The sequence below is a fragment of the Chlorocebus sabaeus genome, chromosome 24, assembly GCF_047675955.1.
Source record: "Chlorocebus sabaeus isolate Y175 chromosome 24, mChlSab1.0.hap1, whole genome shotgun sequence".
NCBI lineage: Eukaryota > Metazoa > Chordata > Mammalia > Primates > Cercopithecidae > Chlorocebus > Chlorocebus sabaeus.
The window spans coordinates 79,912,357-79,930,154 of NC_132927.1; the positions used below are offsets into that span (position 1 = coordinate 79,912,357).

The 17,798-nt window shown below is 56.9% G+C and overlaps 1 protein-coding gene across 2 annotated transcripts; it reads right to left on the bottom strand.

The window, feature by feature from the left end:
- Window positions 1–11,929: 11,929 nt before the first annotated feature.
- CKB (creatine kinase B) lies at window positions 11,930–15,215 on the bottom strand. 2 transcript variants are annotated; one of them, XM_037984604.2, is made up of 8 exons: window positions 15,136–15,215; window positions 14,642–14,846; window positions 14,364–14,518; window positions 14,159–14,291; window positions 13,604–13,775; window positions 12,739–12,862; window positions 12,395–12,584; window positions 11,930–12,313 (listed from the first exon to the last, which is right to left on the bottom strand). In XM_037984604.2, exons 2-8 carry the CDS (start codon window positions 14,832–14,834, stop codon window positions 12,135–12,137), a joined length of 1,146 nt encoding a protein of 381 aa, XP_037840532.1. In that variant the 5' UTR covers window positions 14,835–14,846; window positions 15,136–15,215; the 3' UTR covers window positions 11,930–12,134. The 2 variants fall into 2 exon arrangements, with proteins under 2 accessions (XP_037840532.1, XP_037840531.1); XM_037984603.2 differs by having other exon boundaries at window positions 14,159–14,518.
- Window positions 15,216–17,798: the final 2,583 nt, after the last annotated feature.

Genomic DNA, 17,798 nt, shown 5'->3' on the forward strand with positions numbered 1-17,798 from the left:
GAGTACAGGCATGCACCGTCACGCCCGGCTAATTTTGTATTTTCAGTAGAGATGGGGTTTCTTCATTGTGGTCAGGCTGGTCTCGAACTCCCGACCTCAGGTGGTCCGCCCACCTCAGCCTCCCAAAGTGCTGGGATTGCAGGCATGAGCCACCACGCCCATAATGATACTTAGAATAATGATATTTAGGAGAAAAACCTCCATACATGTGCCTGTGAATAAATTTTGGTTACTGTGGAAGCCGCGCCAGGCAGCCCCTACCCAGTAAGCAACCTTTGTGCTGACCTTCAGGTCTGCAGAGCAGTTGCCCCTTCCATGGGTGCGGCAACCAAGCAGAGCAGGGGCAGAAGAGGGGTGTTTGCTGTGCACTGTCCCTTCCAGTCTGTCTCAGAGGGGCATCAAAATGAGAAAGAGCTTGTGGAGTTCAAACCTTACATTTCTGTTGTGGGTTTTTTGTTTCTTTCTTTGCTGATTTGCCATGCAGCTCAGGGGCCCTTTAGGTGGGAGAAATTGTTGCTCTTCAAGGAAGTGAAGTGAAGATGGTGCCTTAGAGGTGTTCTAACAGTGCACAGGGAGTCCCGGGGTGACGCCCCCATGATGAGTGGAAGGAACTCAGTGTCCTTGCCAGTCAAGGAGAAAGAAAACAGTACAACAGCTATTTTTGTTTGTTTTGTTTGTCTTGGGTTTGTTTTGTTTCGTGTTGTTTTTGAGACAGCATTTCGTTTTGTCACCTAGACTGAAGTACAGTGGCGCAATCCCAGCTCAGTGCAGCCTCGACCTTCTGGGCTCAAGTGATCCTCCCACCTCAATCTCCTGAGTAGCTGGGACCACAGGTTTGTGCCACTATGCCTAGCTAATTTTATTTTTCGTACAGATAGGGTCTTGTTTGTCTTGGGTTTGTTTTGTTTTTGTTTTTGAGACAGGGTTTCACTCCGTCACCCAGACTGAAGTACAGTGACGCAGTCACAGCTCAGTGCAGCCTCAACCTCGTGGGCTCAAGTGATTCTCCTGCCGCAATCTCCTGAGTAGCTGGGACCACAGGCTTGTGCCCAGCTAATTTTATTTTTTGTACAGACAGGGTCTTGCTCTGTTGCCTAGGATGGTTTGAATTCCTGGGCTCAAGCAATCCTCCTACCTCAGCCTCCCAAAGTACTGGGATTACAGGCATGAGCCACCTCACCCAGCCCCAATAACTGTTTTTGAATGGTTCCTTGAAAAGTTCCATTAAAGGCCGGGCACAGTGGCTCACGCCTATAATCCCAGCATTTTGGAAGGTTGAGGTGGGTGGATCACTTGAGGTCAGTAGCTCAAGACCAGCCTGGCCAACATGGCAAAACCCCATCTCTACTAAAAATATAAAAAATTCGCTGGGCGTGGTGGCATGCATCTGGAATCCCAGCTACTCGGGAGGCTAAGGCAGGAGAAGAGCTTGAACCCAGGAGGCGGAGGTTGCAGTGAGCCAAGATTGTACCACTGCACTCAAGCCTAGGTGGCAGAGCCAGACCCTGTCCCAAAAAAAAAAAAAAAAAAAATCGAACACCACACACTAACCCTCTTCTCTTCCTCCCTCTCCTGGCTTAGCCAGTGCAGTAAAGTCCTTGAATGGCGTGCTCCTTGGCCCTCAGGAGAGGACACTGCCTATCGAGTAGAGACTTGGTAAGGAAATTTTTCCCAATTCTAAGATGGAGAGTTCTGGACTCTAGCCTTTCTCCTTTCACCATCTTCCCCTGTCACACCAACATCAGCATCAGTTACACAGTTGTGTTGCCCTTTGTGTCTACTCTCCCCACAGTTCTAGACTGTGAGCCCCATGGGGCAGCGGTCTTCGTCCTTTTCCTTTTTCTCTATTCCAAGTACCTAGAGTAGTGCTTGGCGAAGGCACTGTTAGTTCAAAATTAGTGTTTAAAAAAAAAAAAAAAAATGATAGGAAGCAAGCAGGAGACACATAGCCAAGTGCAAGACATTTTCAGTGGCTTGTAGTCAAAAGTGTCACTTAGGTCCCCTCAGCTGCCCCTGCCCCGGATGGCCCAAGGATGAGATAGGTGTCTGCTCTGGGGTCATGTTTTGGTTTATAGCCTGGCCTGTTTGGTCTCCAAGAGCCCTTTGAGTCTTGCCTGTTTGACAGAGAAGACTGAGGCCCAGAGGATGGAAGGGATGAGACTGGCACGCAGTGAACTTTTCCCTTCACCAAAATGCTTACACAGGTGATGTCCATCATTCAGCTTGGGTCAGGCACAGACCATGCACATTGTGGTGGTGGGTGCCATGGACATGAAGTAGACGACCCTGCGTGGAGATGACATTTACCGTCGGCTGTGGAACTGGGAGTTAAACCCTTTGACTTACCACCCTAATCTGCATCTGCACTAGAGAGTCACACAGCCCAGGCAGTGTTTGGATTTCAGCCCTGGGAAAGAATAGCAGCCTGCCGCTTGGTGGCAGCATGTGAGCTGGGGTTTAGTGAGGTGGTGGGGCAGTCGTGTAGGCATCAGCAGTCCTAGCACCAGGCCGAGGCGAGACCCTCTGAGTGGAGTCCAGGTCATTAAAGGGCCTGAACGGGTCTCTCGCAGAAGAAGGAAAGCTGGTCCTGAGGTTGGAGCCAGGGGAAACTGGGGGCCACTGCAGGCGTTCTTTGTTGCCGTCGTCTTTGGTTCAGTAAGCTTTGTTGATTTATTTTGGTTTTTTGTAGTTGTTAGAGTGATGGGGCTGATTGCTTATAAGTTCTGAGGTTCTTTTTTTTTTTTTTTTTTTTTTTTTTTTTTGAGACAGAGTCTTGCTCTGTCGCCCAGGCTGGAGTGCAGTGGCCGGATCTCAGCTCACTGCAAGCTCCGCCTCCCGGGTTCTCGCCATTCTCCTGCCTCAGCCTCCCCAGTAGCTGGGACTACAGGCGCCCGCCACCTCACCCGGCTAGTTTTTTGTATTTTTTAGTAGAGACGGGGTTTCACTGTGTTCACCAGGATGGTCTCGATCTCCTGACCTTGTGATCCGCCCGTCTTGGCCTCCCAAAGTGCTGGGATTACAGGCTTGAGCCACTGCGCCCGGCCAGTTCTGAGGTTCTTATTTGCGTTTCCGGCTCCCTGGGTATTCATTCATACCTGGTTTCTGGCTGTGGTGAAATGTCTTCTGACCAAGTGGGTTGACAAACGGGGCTTCAATGGAGCGGTGGCAGGGGGCGCGGTCACTGAACAGAGAAAAAACTCAACTCATCCTCATCTCTGAGGGCGCTCTTTCCCCCAGCCAGTGCCTTCTGCAATTTCCTGATCTATCTACATTCCACCCACTTAACCCACCTCTAAGAGTTATTTTAAAGCAGCATTCTAGAACCCATCTCTCAAGCAGGAGTGAAGTCTCCAATGGCTCATCCTGTGCCTCTTCTGCGTCTGCAAGCACCTGCAGTGCCGGGACGCTCACAGTCCGCCCCCAGGACCTGTGGGGAGAGTTCGGCTGCTTCTGCTGCTCCACATGCACATGGGCCTCCTCACCAACCACCCTGGCAGTCGCCTGCTCTTGGGAGCTTTAACTATTCAAGACTCAGTGGCCAGGCACGGCGGCTCGTGCCTGTAATCCCAGCACTTTGGGAGGCCGAGGTGGGCAGATCACGAAGTCAGGAGTTCGAGACCAGCTTGGCCAACATAGTGAAACCCCCTCTCTACTAAAAATACAAAAATTAGCCGGGTGTGGTGGCACGTGCTTGTAGTCCCAGCTACTCGGGAGGCTGAGGCGGGAGAATCACTTGAACACGGGAGGTGGAGGTTGCAGTGAGCTGAGACCACGTCACTGCACTCTAGCCTGGGCAACAAAGTGAGACTCCGTCTCAGAAAAAAATAAAAAAGACTCAAGTATTTGAAGATTAAAAGTGTGTTCCCTCCCTGATTTCTTTTTTTTTTTTAGACAGAATCTCACTCTGTTGCCCAGGCTGGAGTGCTATTGCGCGATCTTGGCTCACTGCAACCTCTGCCTCCCAGGTTCAAGCAATTCTCCTGCAATCTCGGCTCACTGCAAGCTCCGCCTCCAGGGCTCAAGCGATTCTCCTGCCTCAGCCTCCCAAGTATCTGGGTTTACAGGCGCCCACCACCACACCCTGCCTCATCCCTAAATTCTTGCTTCTCCCAGTTAAGCTGCCCCAGTTATTTTCAGGTGTTCTAGAACAAAACAAGAAGACTTCATCAGTCATTTGTTCATGTGTTCATTCATTGCAGCCATATTTTAAGGGTTAAGGTAGGAGAAGCTCCTCTGTCCTGACCCCTGGAGATACAAAAATAAGCAAAGTAAAACCTTCTGGCCTGGACCAGCTCATCACACAGGGAGGCAAGGGGCACTGGTGTGATACTAGGTCGGGCTGATGCTGCATTCAGGAAGACCAGGGCCCTGGCCAAAGGGAGCCGGGCCTGGGTGCAGGGGAGGTGTGTGGAGGAGGCGGCGCACCGAGTCTGCTCAGTGGAAGAGAGAGGAGTGGCACGTGCAGAGGCAGGCGCCAGGGGCCTGGCTCATCTCCGACTCAGGCGTGGGGGCAGCGGCTGGGCCGCCAACTCCTGGGCAGGCTCACTCTTGTCACCAGCCCAACATGTTATGTCTCAGACACTGAGACACTGCACTTCTGTGAAGGGGCCTTCATTCCCCAGTACTTCGTTAGGGAGTGACCTAGCAGGCTTTGGGCAGGGTTGTGCTGCTGCCAGACCAAAGCAGACTAATGCTGCACCAGACAGCCAGAGCCTGGCGACGCCAGAGAGCCTGGCATGAGACTGCCTGTGCTGGCTCCTTCCAGAGCAAGGCCTGCTCTGACTCGCCTCACCCTCCTCTCAGGAGGGAGCTGCCAGCAGGCGTGGGTAGGCGTGAGCACATTCTCAAAGCAGTTATGTTTTGCATGGAAGTCAGCTGGGAAGTAGGAGCATATGTAGTCATGTTCATTAATGTGGCACCAGAAGTCCCTGGGTGGAGGGTGCCTCAGAGACCATTTCCAACCTGCGACCACCCTCCACTCCACCCCTTCCCAAATGCACCTGTGCACTTGCAAGTTCTGCCCTGCCAGTCACTCCCCGGCTATAGGCTGGCCTCTGCTGCTCGTTAGCACACAGCTTGGCTGTCTCTGGGCCATGTGGTTCTCGTGCTCTCCACCCTAATCCATTGGCCACTCCTCTGCTGCCTCCATTCTTTGGGCTCTAGAGGGCTCCAACAAGCTTGTCCCATGCTGCTCGGACATCTCCTCAGCCTGTCGCCGTGGGTGGGTGTTGCTGCTCCCCAGAATGGTGATGCTGTGTGTCCTTTTGTATTGACACCACTAAGTACATAGGGTACATTTTGCTGGCTTGCATTTCCTGGTTCAGGAATGCCTTATCTGAAATATTTGGGACCACCCGCAGGTGTTTTGGGTTTAGGGTTTTTTCAGATTTTGGAATATTTATATTATACCTACTGGTTAAGCATCCCAAAGTTGAAAATCTGAACTCCAAAGTGCACGTGCAAGCATTCCCTTTTAGCATTACATCAGCACTCGGGTTCGGATTGTGGAGTAGTTTAGATTTCAGATGTTTGGATTTGCGATACTCCACCTGTATATTTCATTAATTTCACCAGAACACTGGAACTTTGCTGACAAAGTAGTCATGTTATCCTGTGTCAAGGCCAGGAGAACGGAGGAAAGCAAGCACCATGCTCCTTTCTGACCTCAAGCAAGAGTGAAGAGGGTCAGACCGGACTTCTGGCCCCTCCACCACAGCGCTTTGTCCCCCAGGTAGGCACTGCTGCTGTGACTTGGTGGGGGCTGCAGCACAGGGGTCCCTCAGAAGCACAGCAGTTTTGGGGCCAGGCATAGTGGCTCACACCTGTAATGCCAGCACTTTGGGAGGCCAAGGCAAGAGGATCGCTTAGTCCAGGAGTTCAAGACCAGCCTGGGCGAGTAACATGGTGAGACCCCGTCTCTACAAAAAAAATTTAAAAATTAGCCAGACGTGGAGATAGGCTCTTGTGGTCCCAGCTACTGGGGAGGCTGAGGAGGAAGGATCACTTGAGCCCAGGAGATTGAGGCTACAGTGACCTGTGATCCTGCCACTGCATTCCAGCCTGGGTGACTTCAAGACCCTATCTCAAAAAATAAATAAATAGCCGGGCGCGGTGGCTCAAGCCTGTAATCCCAGCACTTTGGGAGGCCGAGACGGGCGGATCACGAGGTCAGGAGATCGAGACCATCCTGGCTAACACGGTGAAACCCCGTCTCTACTAAAAATACAAAAAAAAAACTAGCCGGGCGAGGTGGCGGGCGCCTGTAGTCCCAGCTACTGGGGAGGCTGAGGCAGGAGAATGGCGTAAACCCGGGAGGCGGAGCTTGCAGTGAGCTGAGATCCGGCCACTGCAGTCCAGCCCGGGCTACAGAGCAAGACTCCGTCTCAAAAAAAAATAATAATAATAAAATAAATAAAAAATAAATAAATTTTAAAGGAACAATTTTGGGTACGGATGAGTAGCACTGCCTTTATTTCTCTTTCTTTTTTTTTTTTTTTTTTTTTTGGTTGAGTTGATTGCCATATTTATTTTCCTTTTGAGGGTGTAACACATTTGAAGTGCTTTTTAATATGTTGGATAGTTGATGGGTCAAAGGTATTGACAAAACTAGACTTTTCATTTTAATTTTAATGGAAGTTTCTGTCTTTTTGCTGTAAGTTGTATATTTCTGGAATGGCTTTGATGTGTGTTAACACAGACCACATATACTAGTAATGGATGCAGCTGAGTATAGGTGGAATGAGAGCAATGAAGGAAGACCTAAGCCCTGCCCTGGAGGCAGGCCGCATTCTCAAGAGAGAAGGCTCACCAACTGAGCAGTCCTCTAATGGGGAAGAGATGAGGACAGAGCCCAAGGGGAATGGGGATGCAGAAGGAGGGCCTCTGGAAAGGAGGCCTGGGGCAGGCAGGGCAGTTCTCCCAGAGGGCATTCCGGCGATTGTGGGAAGCAGAGAGCAGACATGCAGGAGGGAGCCCTGCCCCAGGTTAGGCGAACAGGCAACAAACGCGTCTGGAGGAGTTGGTGCGGTCCTGAGTGCAAGTGGGTGTGGAGTAACTGGAACCACTGGGCCAATTCCTCTGCAAGCCCAGCAGGATCCCAAGCCAAGCCCCACACTGCGTGAGGTTCATGAACGGTAGAACAGGGTTGCAGCCCCATCACCACAGCAGGAATAGTGCCAGCACCTCAGGAGCTGGTGCCAGGCTGCACACACGCAGGCGTTTCACCCCACAGTGCCAAGGATGGCCTTGTCCTCACAACCTGGGTGGCTGCTGGAGCATCTTGACACCTGGCCACCCCTGGCTGCATGGGAGTCTTGGAAATGGGCTCCCACAGCCAGGCAGCTGCGGGCAGGCTGGAAACCAGGGCGTTGTCACTCAAGCAGAGGAGAAAATGGCTGCTAGGGGACCACCAGCATCCATGCCATGAAGGTGAATCAGAGACAGGTCCCGCTGGCAGCAGCACTTTTATCTTTTGGGGGCCTTAAAGTTAATTTTTGTTAAGCCTTGAATTTTGGTAAATCCCCAGCCCTGAAAAGGGTGTGAAAATCAGGACTTCTGAACCCAAGCAAAACAATACAAAGTTGGGTTTGGGGAAAAAGGTGGAAAGAATCCAACCAGTTGGGCACAGTGGCTCACACCTGTAATCCCAGCACTTTGGAAGACTGAGGTAGGTGAATGGCTTGAGCCCAGGAGTTTGAGTCCAGCCTGGGCAACATGGCAAAACTCCGTCTCTACAAAGAAAAAAAAATAGAAAAAATTAGCCAGGAGTGGTGGCACGTGCCTGTAGTCACACAGCTACTTGGGAGACTGAGGTGGGAGGATCACTGGAGCCCAGGGAGGTCAAGGCTTGAGTGAGCAGCGATCGCACAACTGCACTCCAGCTTGGGTGACGGAGTGAAACCCCGCCTCAAAAAAAAGGTCAGTGCAGAAAGCCTCTAGCCAGACTGACAAGTACGCGTGTAAAAAACCTCAGCCTGGCCGGGCGCGGTGGCTCACGTCTGTGATCCCAGCACTTTGGGAGGCCGAGGCGGGCGGATCACCTGAGGTCAGGAGTTTGAGACCAGCCTGACCAACATGGAGAAACCCCATCCCTACTAAAAATACAAAATTAGCCGGGCGTGGTGGCGCATGTCTGTAATCCCAGCTACTCTGGAGGCTGAGGCAGGAGAATCTCTTGAACCCAGGAGACGAAGGTTTCCATGAGCCAAGATCGTGCCACTGCGCTCCAGCCTGGGCAATGAGACCAGAACTCCGCCTCAAAAAAAAACAAAGCCTCAGCCTTCTCAGCAGTGCCAAAAAAGCCTCACTTTTCTAAGCTGAAATGCTGTAATCTGCTCAGTGGAAACCTCACAGCCAGAAGACTTCTTGCCAATCAAATTACTGTTTTCTTTTTACCTGTGGGAAAGGAGATTAACTTCACATCCATGTGGGTCCAATGTGCAGCCCCCTAAGGGTGCTCTGGGAGGCTTTAGGAAGTGCACGCTGGCTCGAAATAGAAATGCAGAAGCAGCAGCCTGCTGGGCAAGTGCAGCCTTTTAAGCCACTGGTAAGACAAGCAGGTCCCAACTGTGGGAGGCTAGAAAGTTCTTAAAAGAGCAGTGAGCCAGGCACGGTGGCTCACGCCTGTAATCCCAGCACTTTGGGAGGCCAAGGCAGGCGGATCACTTGAGGTTGGGAGTTCGAGACCAGCCTGACCAACATGGAGAAACCCCATCTCTACTAAAAATACAAAAAAATTTGCTGGGCGTGGTGGTGCATGCCTGGAATCTCAGCTACTCAGGAGGCTGAGGCAGGAGAATCGCTTGAACCTGGGAAGCAGAGGTTGCGGTGAGCCAAGATTGCGCCATTGCACTCCAGCCTGGGCAACAGAGCAAAACTCGATCTCAAAAGAAAAGCAGTGAAAAGAGCCCAGGAGTTGGAGCTGGGAGACACTGGGCCGATTCTTTCTTCCTCTCTGAGCCTGAGTTTCCCTGTCTGTGAGAGGCCTCAGGCTGTGGTAGTGGTAGAATCCTGCTGCTTCGGTGGGCTTCTACAGACTAGAACACATGACAGCATTTTTTACAAAACACCATTTACAAAATTATTTTGGCTTATATAAGTAATACATGTGCCCTGTAGAAAATTTGGAAAATAAAGTATAAAGAAGGAAATCACCTGTTACCCCACCACCCACAGTGACTACTGTTCTTTGGGGTTTTTCCATACATATTCTGTGTGGGATCTCAGAGCACAAGCTGTTTTATAACCTGCTTCTGCGCCTGAGCTTTTCTCAGCGTGTCACCACCTCACTAGATCCCTCACACTGTCATCCCTGTCTGCACAGGACCCCAGAGGAGGGGTGGGGCTGCAGCCAACTCTTCAGTGTCGGCAAGCCCTTACAGTTTCCCTGTTCTCAGTAATTGTGTCACTTCTATTTCTGTAGGGCAACGGGACTTGAAGAAGGGGGGCTGTTTTGCCCCCCAAGGGGCATTTGTCAGTGTCTAGACTTTTGATTGTCATAAGTTGGGGAAGCGAGGACTACTGGCATGCAGCGGTTGGAGGCCAGGGCTGCTGCTGGACGTCCTGCAGTGCACAGGACGGCCCCCACTAGAGTCGTCTGGCCCACGTGTCTGGAGTGCCACTGTGGAAACGCCGCCGTGGACTCATTCCCTAGCTGGGGGGTCCCTGAGTGGACAGGAGGGACAGCTGAGGTGGGGCTTGGTGCAGCCAGACTGCCCTGCAGGGAGATGTCTCCAACACCCAGGACGTCTTCCTGCATCCTTGCCACCCCTAGGTACTGTCCTTTGCTGCCCATGTTTGACAGTGCTTTCTAGGAGAATTGCCCGTTAAAATCTCCGGAGGCTGAGGAAAAGGAAGGCTGTCGAGACTGTGGTTGGAGGTTTCATGGAACTAGTGGCACAGGCAGACAGGATTGTCGCTCCCCTACTGAGGGGAGTGTATATTAGGCCCTGCCTGGTCCCCAGAAGAGTTAATGCAGCAAGATAAAATATGTGAGGCACAGGGAGGAGAGTGGGCCTCAGAGAGTTGGGGGTCTAGGCCCTGTGGGCTCCATGGGCCAGCCAAGGCCCCACCCACCTTCAGAGTTTTACTGCCTCAGAAGTCGTTCTGAGCCAGGCCCAGCCCTCTTGGCCTTCCCAGACAGTGCATTGAGAGGCCTGCACGGGGTGATTAAGGGGTTCCGCTTGTTTGCCCACTGGTGGTTCTAGGAGCGCCCCACTGTGAGAGTCCACATGGGAAAAGGGGAGCATGGAAACACAAGAAGTGACAGTCCTGCCCAGCCGTGCCCTCAGCCCTGTGTTCACCTCACAGTGGGGCCCACGCCACCCCAGCGATAGTCGGGCGGGCTCTGCCCAAGTGGTGAGGGGGACTGAGCCAGCAGGAGCAGCAGGAGGGGCTGCAGCTGGAGCAGCTCTTGAACAGGAAGAGGGCAGCGATGACAAGGTCCCCTGGTGGTGGGGCTTTGCTGGCCAGGTCCCCCTGGGTCTGCACCGCTTCCTCACTGCCCTCAGCCTCCCCTTTCTGGAGGGGTTCACTTCCTGGGCTCACTTCAGGCTCTTCATCCCAGCCCTGCTCCCGAGACTCCAGACTGGACAGCTTGGCCTGGCCTGGCCTGGGCCTTCCTGGGAAAAGGCTAAGCCAGAAACTGGCCCCTGTGTCCAGGCTGGTCAGCCAGGGAGGGACGAGTCTAGAGGCCAAAGAATGGATGCAGAAGTCCCCCCAGCCTTCTGCACCAGGGGACCTGCCCCCTGTGTCTCTAGCCTACCAGGTGTTCACTTAGGGAGGTGGACACTTCAACCCTGCCCTTAGGGCCCCCCACATGCCGAGCCCAGCAGCAGATTTGGGGATGTACCCCACTGCTGCTCCTGGACCCCAGTGTCTAGATTGACAATCCCCTTGTGTCCCAAGGAGGTGAGAGCCCAGTGATCCGCAACTCTTAAGTGTCCAGGGACGCAGTGGGTATGGAGATGTAGGATGAGGCCTGCCCCAAACCCTGATCCCCAGGGGTGGGGCGGAGGAGGCCCTGGCCAGTAGGTGGCAGCACAGGCTGCGTCCTTGGAGCTTAGGAGCTAGAGGAAGGTGGGGAGCAGGATTCCTAGCCCCCGGCTGCCTCACCCGTCTACCTCCACTCCCTGAGCTGGCCGAGCCCCTCAGGGTGCCCAACCATGGTAGGAGCCCTGAGCCAGAGGCTGGGCAGGGACAGCAGCAACTGGCAACTAGGGTGAGTTGCAGGGGGTTGGGGGGAGGTTGCATGAGGGACCAGGGAGACCAAGCCCTAAACAGCCCCAACCCCCCTTCTGCCTACCTGTGGTCCCACCTTGAGGCCAAGGGGCTGGACACCCAGAGGCCCCCGAAGTGGCTGCCAGTGAAGGGGGGACCAGTGGTTCCCCAGGGCTGCTAGGGGGTCTTGAGGGCTGAGCCCAAGGGCCAGTGGGGTTGGGGGGCTGTTCAGCCTGAAGGCCGAGGCTGGGAGGGAAGAGAAGAGAGTAGGTGTTGGCAGGGTAGGAGGGAGGTAGGGAGATGCCTGGATCTGATAATGTTGCAGCTTGGAAGACTGGAGGAGGAACCCAGTTGGAGGGACCGGAAAGCTCTCAAGTTTCTGAGCTCAACCCCCAACCTCCACTATCCCTACCTCCCCCACCCTGCAGGATGAGCCCGAGGAACGTGCTAGGCTCCACACCCAGGCCTGAATGCCCTCAGATGCTCAGGCCTGGAGCTCCTCCCTCATTCTCCCCAGTGTTCCTGCCTGCACAGCCCAGTAGACATGAGGAAAGGGGCCCATGGACTAGGTGGGACAGGCAGAACAGAGTGGCCACCTGCTGACTTCTGTCCCTTCTCACGGAAGGCAAGGCCCACGGCAGGCCCAGGACTCAGACTCCTGGGGCCTGGCTGCTGCCCTTCCCCCTCCCCCCTGGGAAAGGAGAGGCACCACTCAGAGGCAGGCAGGCCAAAACCCTAGTTTATTTCAGCATCAGCAGTATCTTAGCCATCAAAAAAATAAATTCTACCAAGGGTGACGGAAGTCTCTACAGCAAGGCTAAGGGCTCGCCAGGTGGCGAACATCGGGGTGCATGGTGGGCACTGCCCAGGCAATAAGTTAGGAAGCAGCAGGGCTGGTGTCGGGTGTGGGCTGGGCTTCACTTCTGGGCAGGCATGAGGTCGTCGATGGCCTGGCCCTGCTCCAGCCGCTGCTCCATCTCGATGAGCAGCTTCACTCCATCCACCACCATCTGCACCAGCTCCACCTCCGAGAAACCCAGGCGGTCAGCGTTGGAGACGTCGAAGACCCCGCCCACCGCAGCCGTGTCCACACCGCCTGGGGAGACAGCAGGTCAGGGCGGAGGAAACAGGGCTGTCCAAAGGCCAACAGGAAGCCCGCAGCACCTGCCCTGCTCACCTGTGCCTCGCTTCTGAAGTCGTAGCCGCTTAAGCACCTCCGAGAACTTCTCATGCTTGCCCAGGTGGGGCAGCTTGATGTGCACTCCTGCCCGCAGCCCTGTGCCCAGGTTGGATGGGCAGGTGAGGATGTAGCCCAGGTGAGGGTTCCACATGAACTCATAGTTCTTAGACTTGAAGAGAGTTTCAATCTGCAGACGGAGAAAAGGGTATGAGAGAGAAGGCCTGCCTGAGACCCCCACAGGCCCTGAGACTCCCAAGTCCCAGAAATCCCCCAGGGGGACTGATGGGGCGCCCACATCCCTGCTGGAGCCCTGGGGTCTGGGCCTGCCCCGTCCCTGGCACCTGGGTGAGGCCGGTGCAGAAGCGGGTGAACACCTCCTTCATGTTGCCCCCCTTCTGCATGGAGATGACCCGCAGGTGGTCCTCCTCGTTGACCCACACCAAGAAGGTCTTATTGTCATTGTGCCTGCGGGAGGGCTGGTCTCAAGGCATATCCAGAAAAAAGCCCCAGGCCGTCCCCAGACCAAAGGAACTTCCCAAGTCCCCGAGGTGCTGCTCCCAACTGTGCCCTGGAGCGGGGGCTGCTGCCAAGACTCCACCCAACACGGGGCAGGTGGGGGCCGAGACGCCTCACAGTGAGCAGGGGTTCGCCTCACAGTGAGCAGGAGAACCCCGGCTGCCAGGCTGTCATCATGTGCTGTGGTCTGAAGTGGGGCAGGGCCAGGGACCGCCAGGACAGCCCCGCCCGCCCCCCACAGTGGGGGTAGGAGCCCTGCCCCCGGAGAAGCTTCTGCGTCACCAGCCCCTGGTAAAATCCCAGCGACGGAGGAGTGAGAAAACAAGGAGCTCCAGCTCCCGAGGGGCGTCGGGCAGAGGCGCCAGGGAGCCCCGCCCCCACCTCACGTCTCTAGGGGGGCTGAGTCCTGAGCCCCCAGGGGCCCGGGCCCAGTACGTTAACGCACCTGCTCGGCCAAGGTCACCTGCGCGGGAGGCGCGGCACGGAACCCAGACCCGGAGCGCGGCCGGCCCCTCCCTCCTCCTTCTCCTCCTCCTCCTCCTTCTCCTCCTCCTCCTCCTTCTCCTCCTCCTTCTCCTCCTCCTCCTCCTCCCCGCCGCGAGGGGCCCCACCCCGGCGAGGGGGGACGAGAGGGGAAGGGGAGGCGGCGGGGAGGGCGGACGCCGCGAGAGGGCGCAGAGGGACACGCACCAGATACCGCGGGCGTCGGGCCAGTCGCGGGCCATGCCCGAGGCCAGCAGCAGAGGTGATACGGGCTTGTCGAAGAGGAAGTGGTCGTCGATGAGCTGCTGCTGCTCCGCCTCCGTCATGCTCTTGAGCGCGTAGTACCGGCCCGCCAGGTCGCCGTCCAGGCTGGACAGGGCTGCGGGGCGTGCGCTCAGGACGCTCGGCTGCCGCGCCCGCCCCTCCAGCCCACAGCGCGGACCCGCCCGCCCCCGTGCTCCACCCCGGGGGACGTCAGAGGCCCCCACCCGCCCAGACTTGCGGGCGTCCAGTCCTCATGGCCCGGGCGACGGTCCCAGTCGGTGACCCCGCGCCAGGACCCGCCCTCCCTGGGCCCCAGGCCGCTGTGGGCGCGGGGCTGGGCCTCCGTCCCTCGGTCTCTCCGGGAAACTGAACCCAGGGGCGCGCAGATAAGAGCGCGGCGGCGGCTGCCGCTCCCAGGCGACGTAAACAAAAGCGGGCGGGGACCGCGCCGGGAGGGGCACGCAGCCGCCGCCGACCCTTGGCCCGCCCGGCCCCTACCTTCCACTGCGAGCTTCTCGATGGCGCGGCGCTCCCCGCGGCTACAGTGCGGGGGCAGGCAGAAGCCGCGGATGCTGCGGCCCGTGCGCACCCGCGAGCTCAGCACGTAGTTGGGGTCCAGGTCGTCGCCGCCCTGGGGGGCGAGACGGGAGTGAGCGCCCGGAGACCCCAGCCCGGCCCGCCCGGCCCGCCTGCCGCCCCGCACCTGCAGGTTGTCGGGGTTGAGGTCGGTCTTGTGCTCATCGCTGGGCTTGTAGCCGCCGTGCCGGTCCTCGATGATGGGGTCGAAGAGATCCTTGAACACGTCGTAGGACTCCTCGTCGCCCGCCACGCAGCCCACGGTCATGATGTACGGGTGGCCTAGGGGAGGGGGCGCGGGACGGAGGCAGTGACGTCACTGCCGGGCCCGAGCGCGCTGCTGAGGACCCTGCGGCTGCGCGCGGGGAGGGGGCGCCGGGACCCCGGCCCCGAGGGGTCGCGTACCCGGGTTGTCCACGCCTGTCTGGATGACGTCGTCCAGCGTGAAGCCGCTCGGCGTGCTCTTGGCCCGCAGCTCCGCGTACAGCTCGGGGGTCAGCACCTTGGCCATGTGGTTGTTGTGGGCGCTCAGGTCGGGGAACTCGTCCTCGGCGGGGAAGCGCAGCTTCAGCGCGTTGTGGCTGTTGGAGAAGGGCATGGCGGCGGCGGGCTGCGGGGAGACGCGGGGTCAGCGGGGACCGGCAAGCCGGGGTTCCCGGACTCCCGCGTACCACTCAGGCCCCCGCCGCCGGGCCCCCCGGCGCCCCCGGGACGCGGCCAAGGTCAGAGGGGTCCGCAGCGCGCGCGGGGAGCGCCATCGTCGCCCGGGACCCCCGGCTGGTCCGGCGCGCGCTCCAGGCAACGCGCCCGGAGCGCGTGACGCCGCAGCGCCCGCGCCCCCTTTGCACGCAGCGCCCCTAGCCCCGGCGCCGACGCCCCCGGCCCCCAGGCCCACTCACCGGGCGGCCGGGCGGGGGCGGGGGCGCTCCGTCAGTCAGCAGCTCCCGGAGCGACGCAGGCGAACAGCGGCCGCTCCGCGCTCCCGCGGCTCTTAAGGGACGCAACGAGGGCCGCCCATTGGCGGCTATTTATAGCCCATTCATTCCATTGGCCCGCGCCGCGGGGTGGTGCCGCCGCTTTGTCCGCCGCCCGCAGCCCCCGACACCCCCGGCCGCCCACCCGAGCCGTCTCCCCGCTGGGACCCCGCGCAGCCTGCCCAGTCCCCCGCCCAAGACCTCGAGGCCGAAACCTCAGATCCTTGAATATCTGGATCCCCTCGCACGCCCTTGCCTCCGAGCGGGAAACTGAGGCGGAGAGCCTCCGGGCACTCGAGGACGCCCGGGTTCATCCTCATCCTCGAGCCTGCCCGCCTAGTCCAGCCAGCCCCCGCGGCGGCGGCGAGGGGCCGGGCGAAAGCGTTCGGGGCTTCCGCAGCAGGTACTGCCCCCACCCCACCCCCGGCCCGTGCGAGCTGGCCCGGAGCCGCCGACCTTCCTCAAGGTGCCCGCAGGCATCTCCTGGGCGATCTTGGTGCAAAGCGAAGGCGCGCGGGAGGCGCAGTCTGGCTGGGGCCCAGCCCGGGGGCACCCGCCGTGCCCTGACCTTGGACAAGTCCTGGGGCTCCTGGGGATCCTGGGGATGCGAGCCAGAAACCACGCGGACACTGGTCTTAAGAGGCCGCTGGCAAGTGCAGCCTTGAAGTTTCCAGACCCCAACCCTGGGCCCTCTTCGCAGGGGACAAGCTCACCCGACCCCCAAAGGCAGTCCCCAGAGACTTCAGGCAAGGATGGGAGGAAACGCTAATAAACAATAAGCATAAATGCGATTTAAAGAAGAAGAAGAAGAAAAAAAAATCTCACGAATAACTAGAGTCATGCAAATTAAGCAGTGACTCCACCTCTCCCTACCCCCAGCACTCCCAGATCGACTCCAGCCAGTGCTGGCTATGAGTTGGAATGAGGGGAGACAGGCGTCCGCATGCTGCCTGCAACTTGAATTGCTGCCTGCTTTTTGCAAGGTAATTTGGCAGAATCTATTAACATTAACAATGTTGGAACTCCGTGACCCAGCAATCCCCCTTCTAGGAATGCAGCCCTTAGAAAGGATGTCTCAGTTCTCTCCACTAATGGACCAACAGATCTGTGGAGGGAAAAACAAACACATCTGGATACAACCCGATGCCCATCAGGCAGGACTGGCCACGGGTAGGAAGGCACCTGCTTGCTATGGAATATTATGCAGCTGTTAAGAGGGGGAAGTGGAGTATGTGGAGTTAATATCCATCAAGGACCCTCATCCGTTGCTCTTTGAATAAAGCAAGAAAGGGGGGAACCCTTATCTGTGGGTATATTTGATATAAATTCCTCCAGCAGTGGCACAGTGAGCACCTGCCCGGTGCCAGCCGCTGGGAATTCGTCAGGCAGCAAGGTACACGGCGCCTGCTGCTGGAGGAAGACTGGCCGTGAGCCAGCAGTCCAGCAAACCAGATGACATCAGATCAGTGCTGCTGGGGTGAGGGGGACACAGAACACTGCAGTTCCAGGTACAAGGGATCCCAAATAGATGCCTCCGAGGAGAAGGCACCAGAGCCAAGGCCCAAAGGCAGGGGAAGCCCGTTCACCTCTGCCTATGTTAGCATCTATGTGTGGGCCCTGCCTCTTGTCTCATCCCCACTGCAGAGGAGACACATGCCTCTTTGCTTCTTAGCATACTTTGTCCTGTTCCAAGTCAGCATTTTTTAGACTAGTAAAACCAACCCATGTAAAAAGGCAAATGGCCCCTCTGGGCTGGCCAGACAGCAGGTGTCCCTTAAGCCTGGAATTCCTGCACTGTGTGCCCCGTGCAGCCTCTTCCCCCAATTTTAGATATTTCTGCAGCTGCCCACCCACTACCCCACAAAGCCTGAAGGGTTTCAGTTTCTGTTTCTGGAAGGGATAGCTGCAGCCCCTGGAGGCAGACTTGGGGGAGAGACTTGGGGGCCACACTCAGGACTTCCTCTGTCTTCAGCATCTGCAGCTTCTCAGAAGGCCACCCCTCCCCTCTCTCACCCTCCTGGCTGAGAGCCTAACCTGCTTCCCCAGGCCCCCCATGGGAAAGGACCCCCTTTCTCCTTTCCTGAAGGGGGCCAGCCCCTCCACACCTGTGGGTATTTCTCATCAGGTGGGACGAGAGACTTAGAAAAGAAATAAGACACAGAGACAAAGTGTAGAGAAAGAACAGTGGGTCCAGGGGACCCGCGCTCAGCAATGCGGAGGACCCGCGCCGGCACTGCTCTCTGAGTTCCCTCAGTATTTATTGATCGCTATCTCTACTATCTCAGTGAGCGGGGTGTGGCAGGACTATAGGGTAATGGTGGGGAGAGGATCAGCAGGAAAACATGTGAGCAAAGGTCTCCGTGTCATAAATAAGTTGAAGGAAAGGTGCTGTGCCTTGATGTGCACGTAGGTCAGATTTATGTTTGACTTTACACAAACATCTCAGTGCAGTAAAGAGCAGTATTGCCACCAGCACGTCTCAGCTCCAGCCATAAGGCGGTTTTCTCCTATCTCAGTAAATAGAATGTACGATCGGGTTTTACACTGAGACATTCCATTCCCAGGGACGAGCAGAAGACAGATGCCTT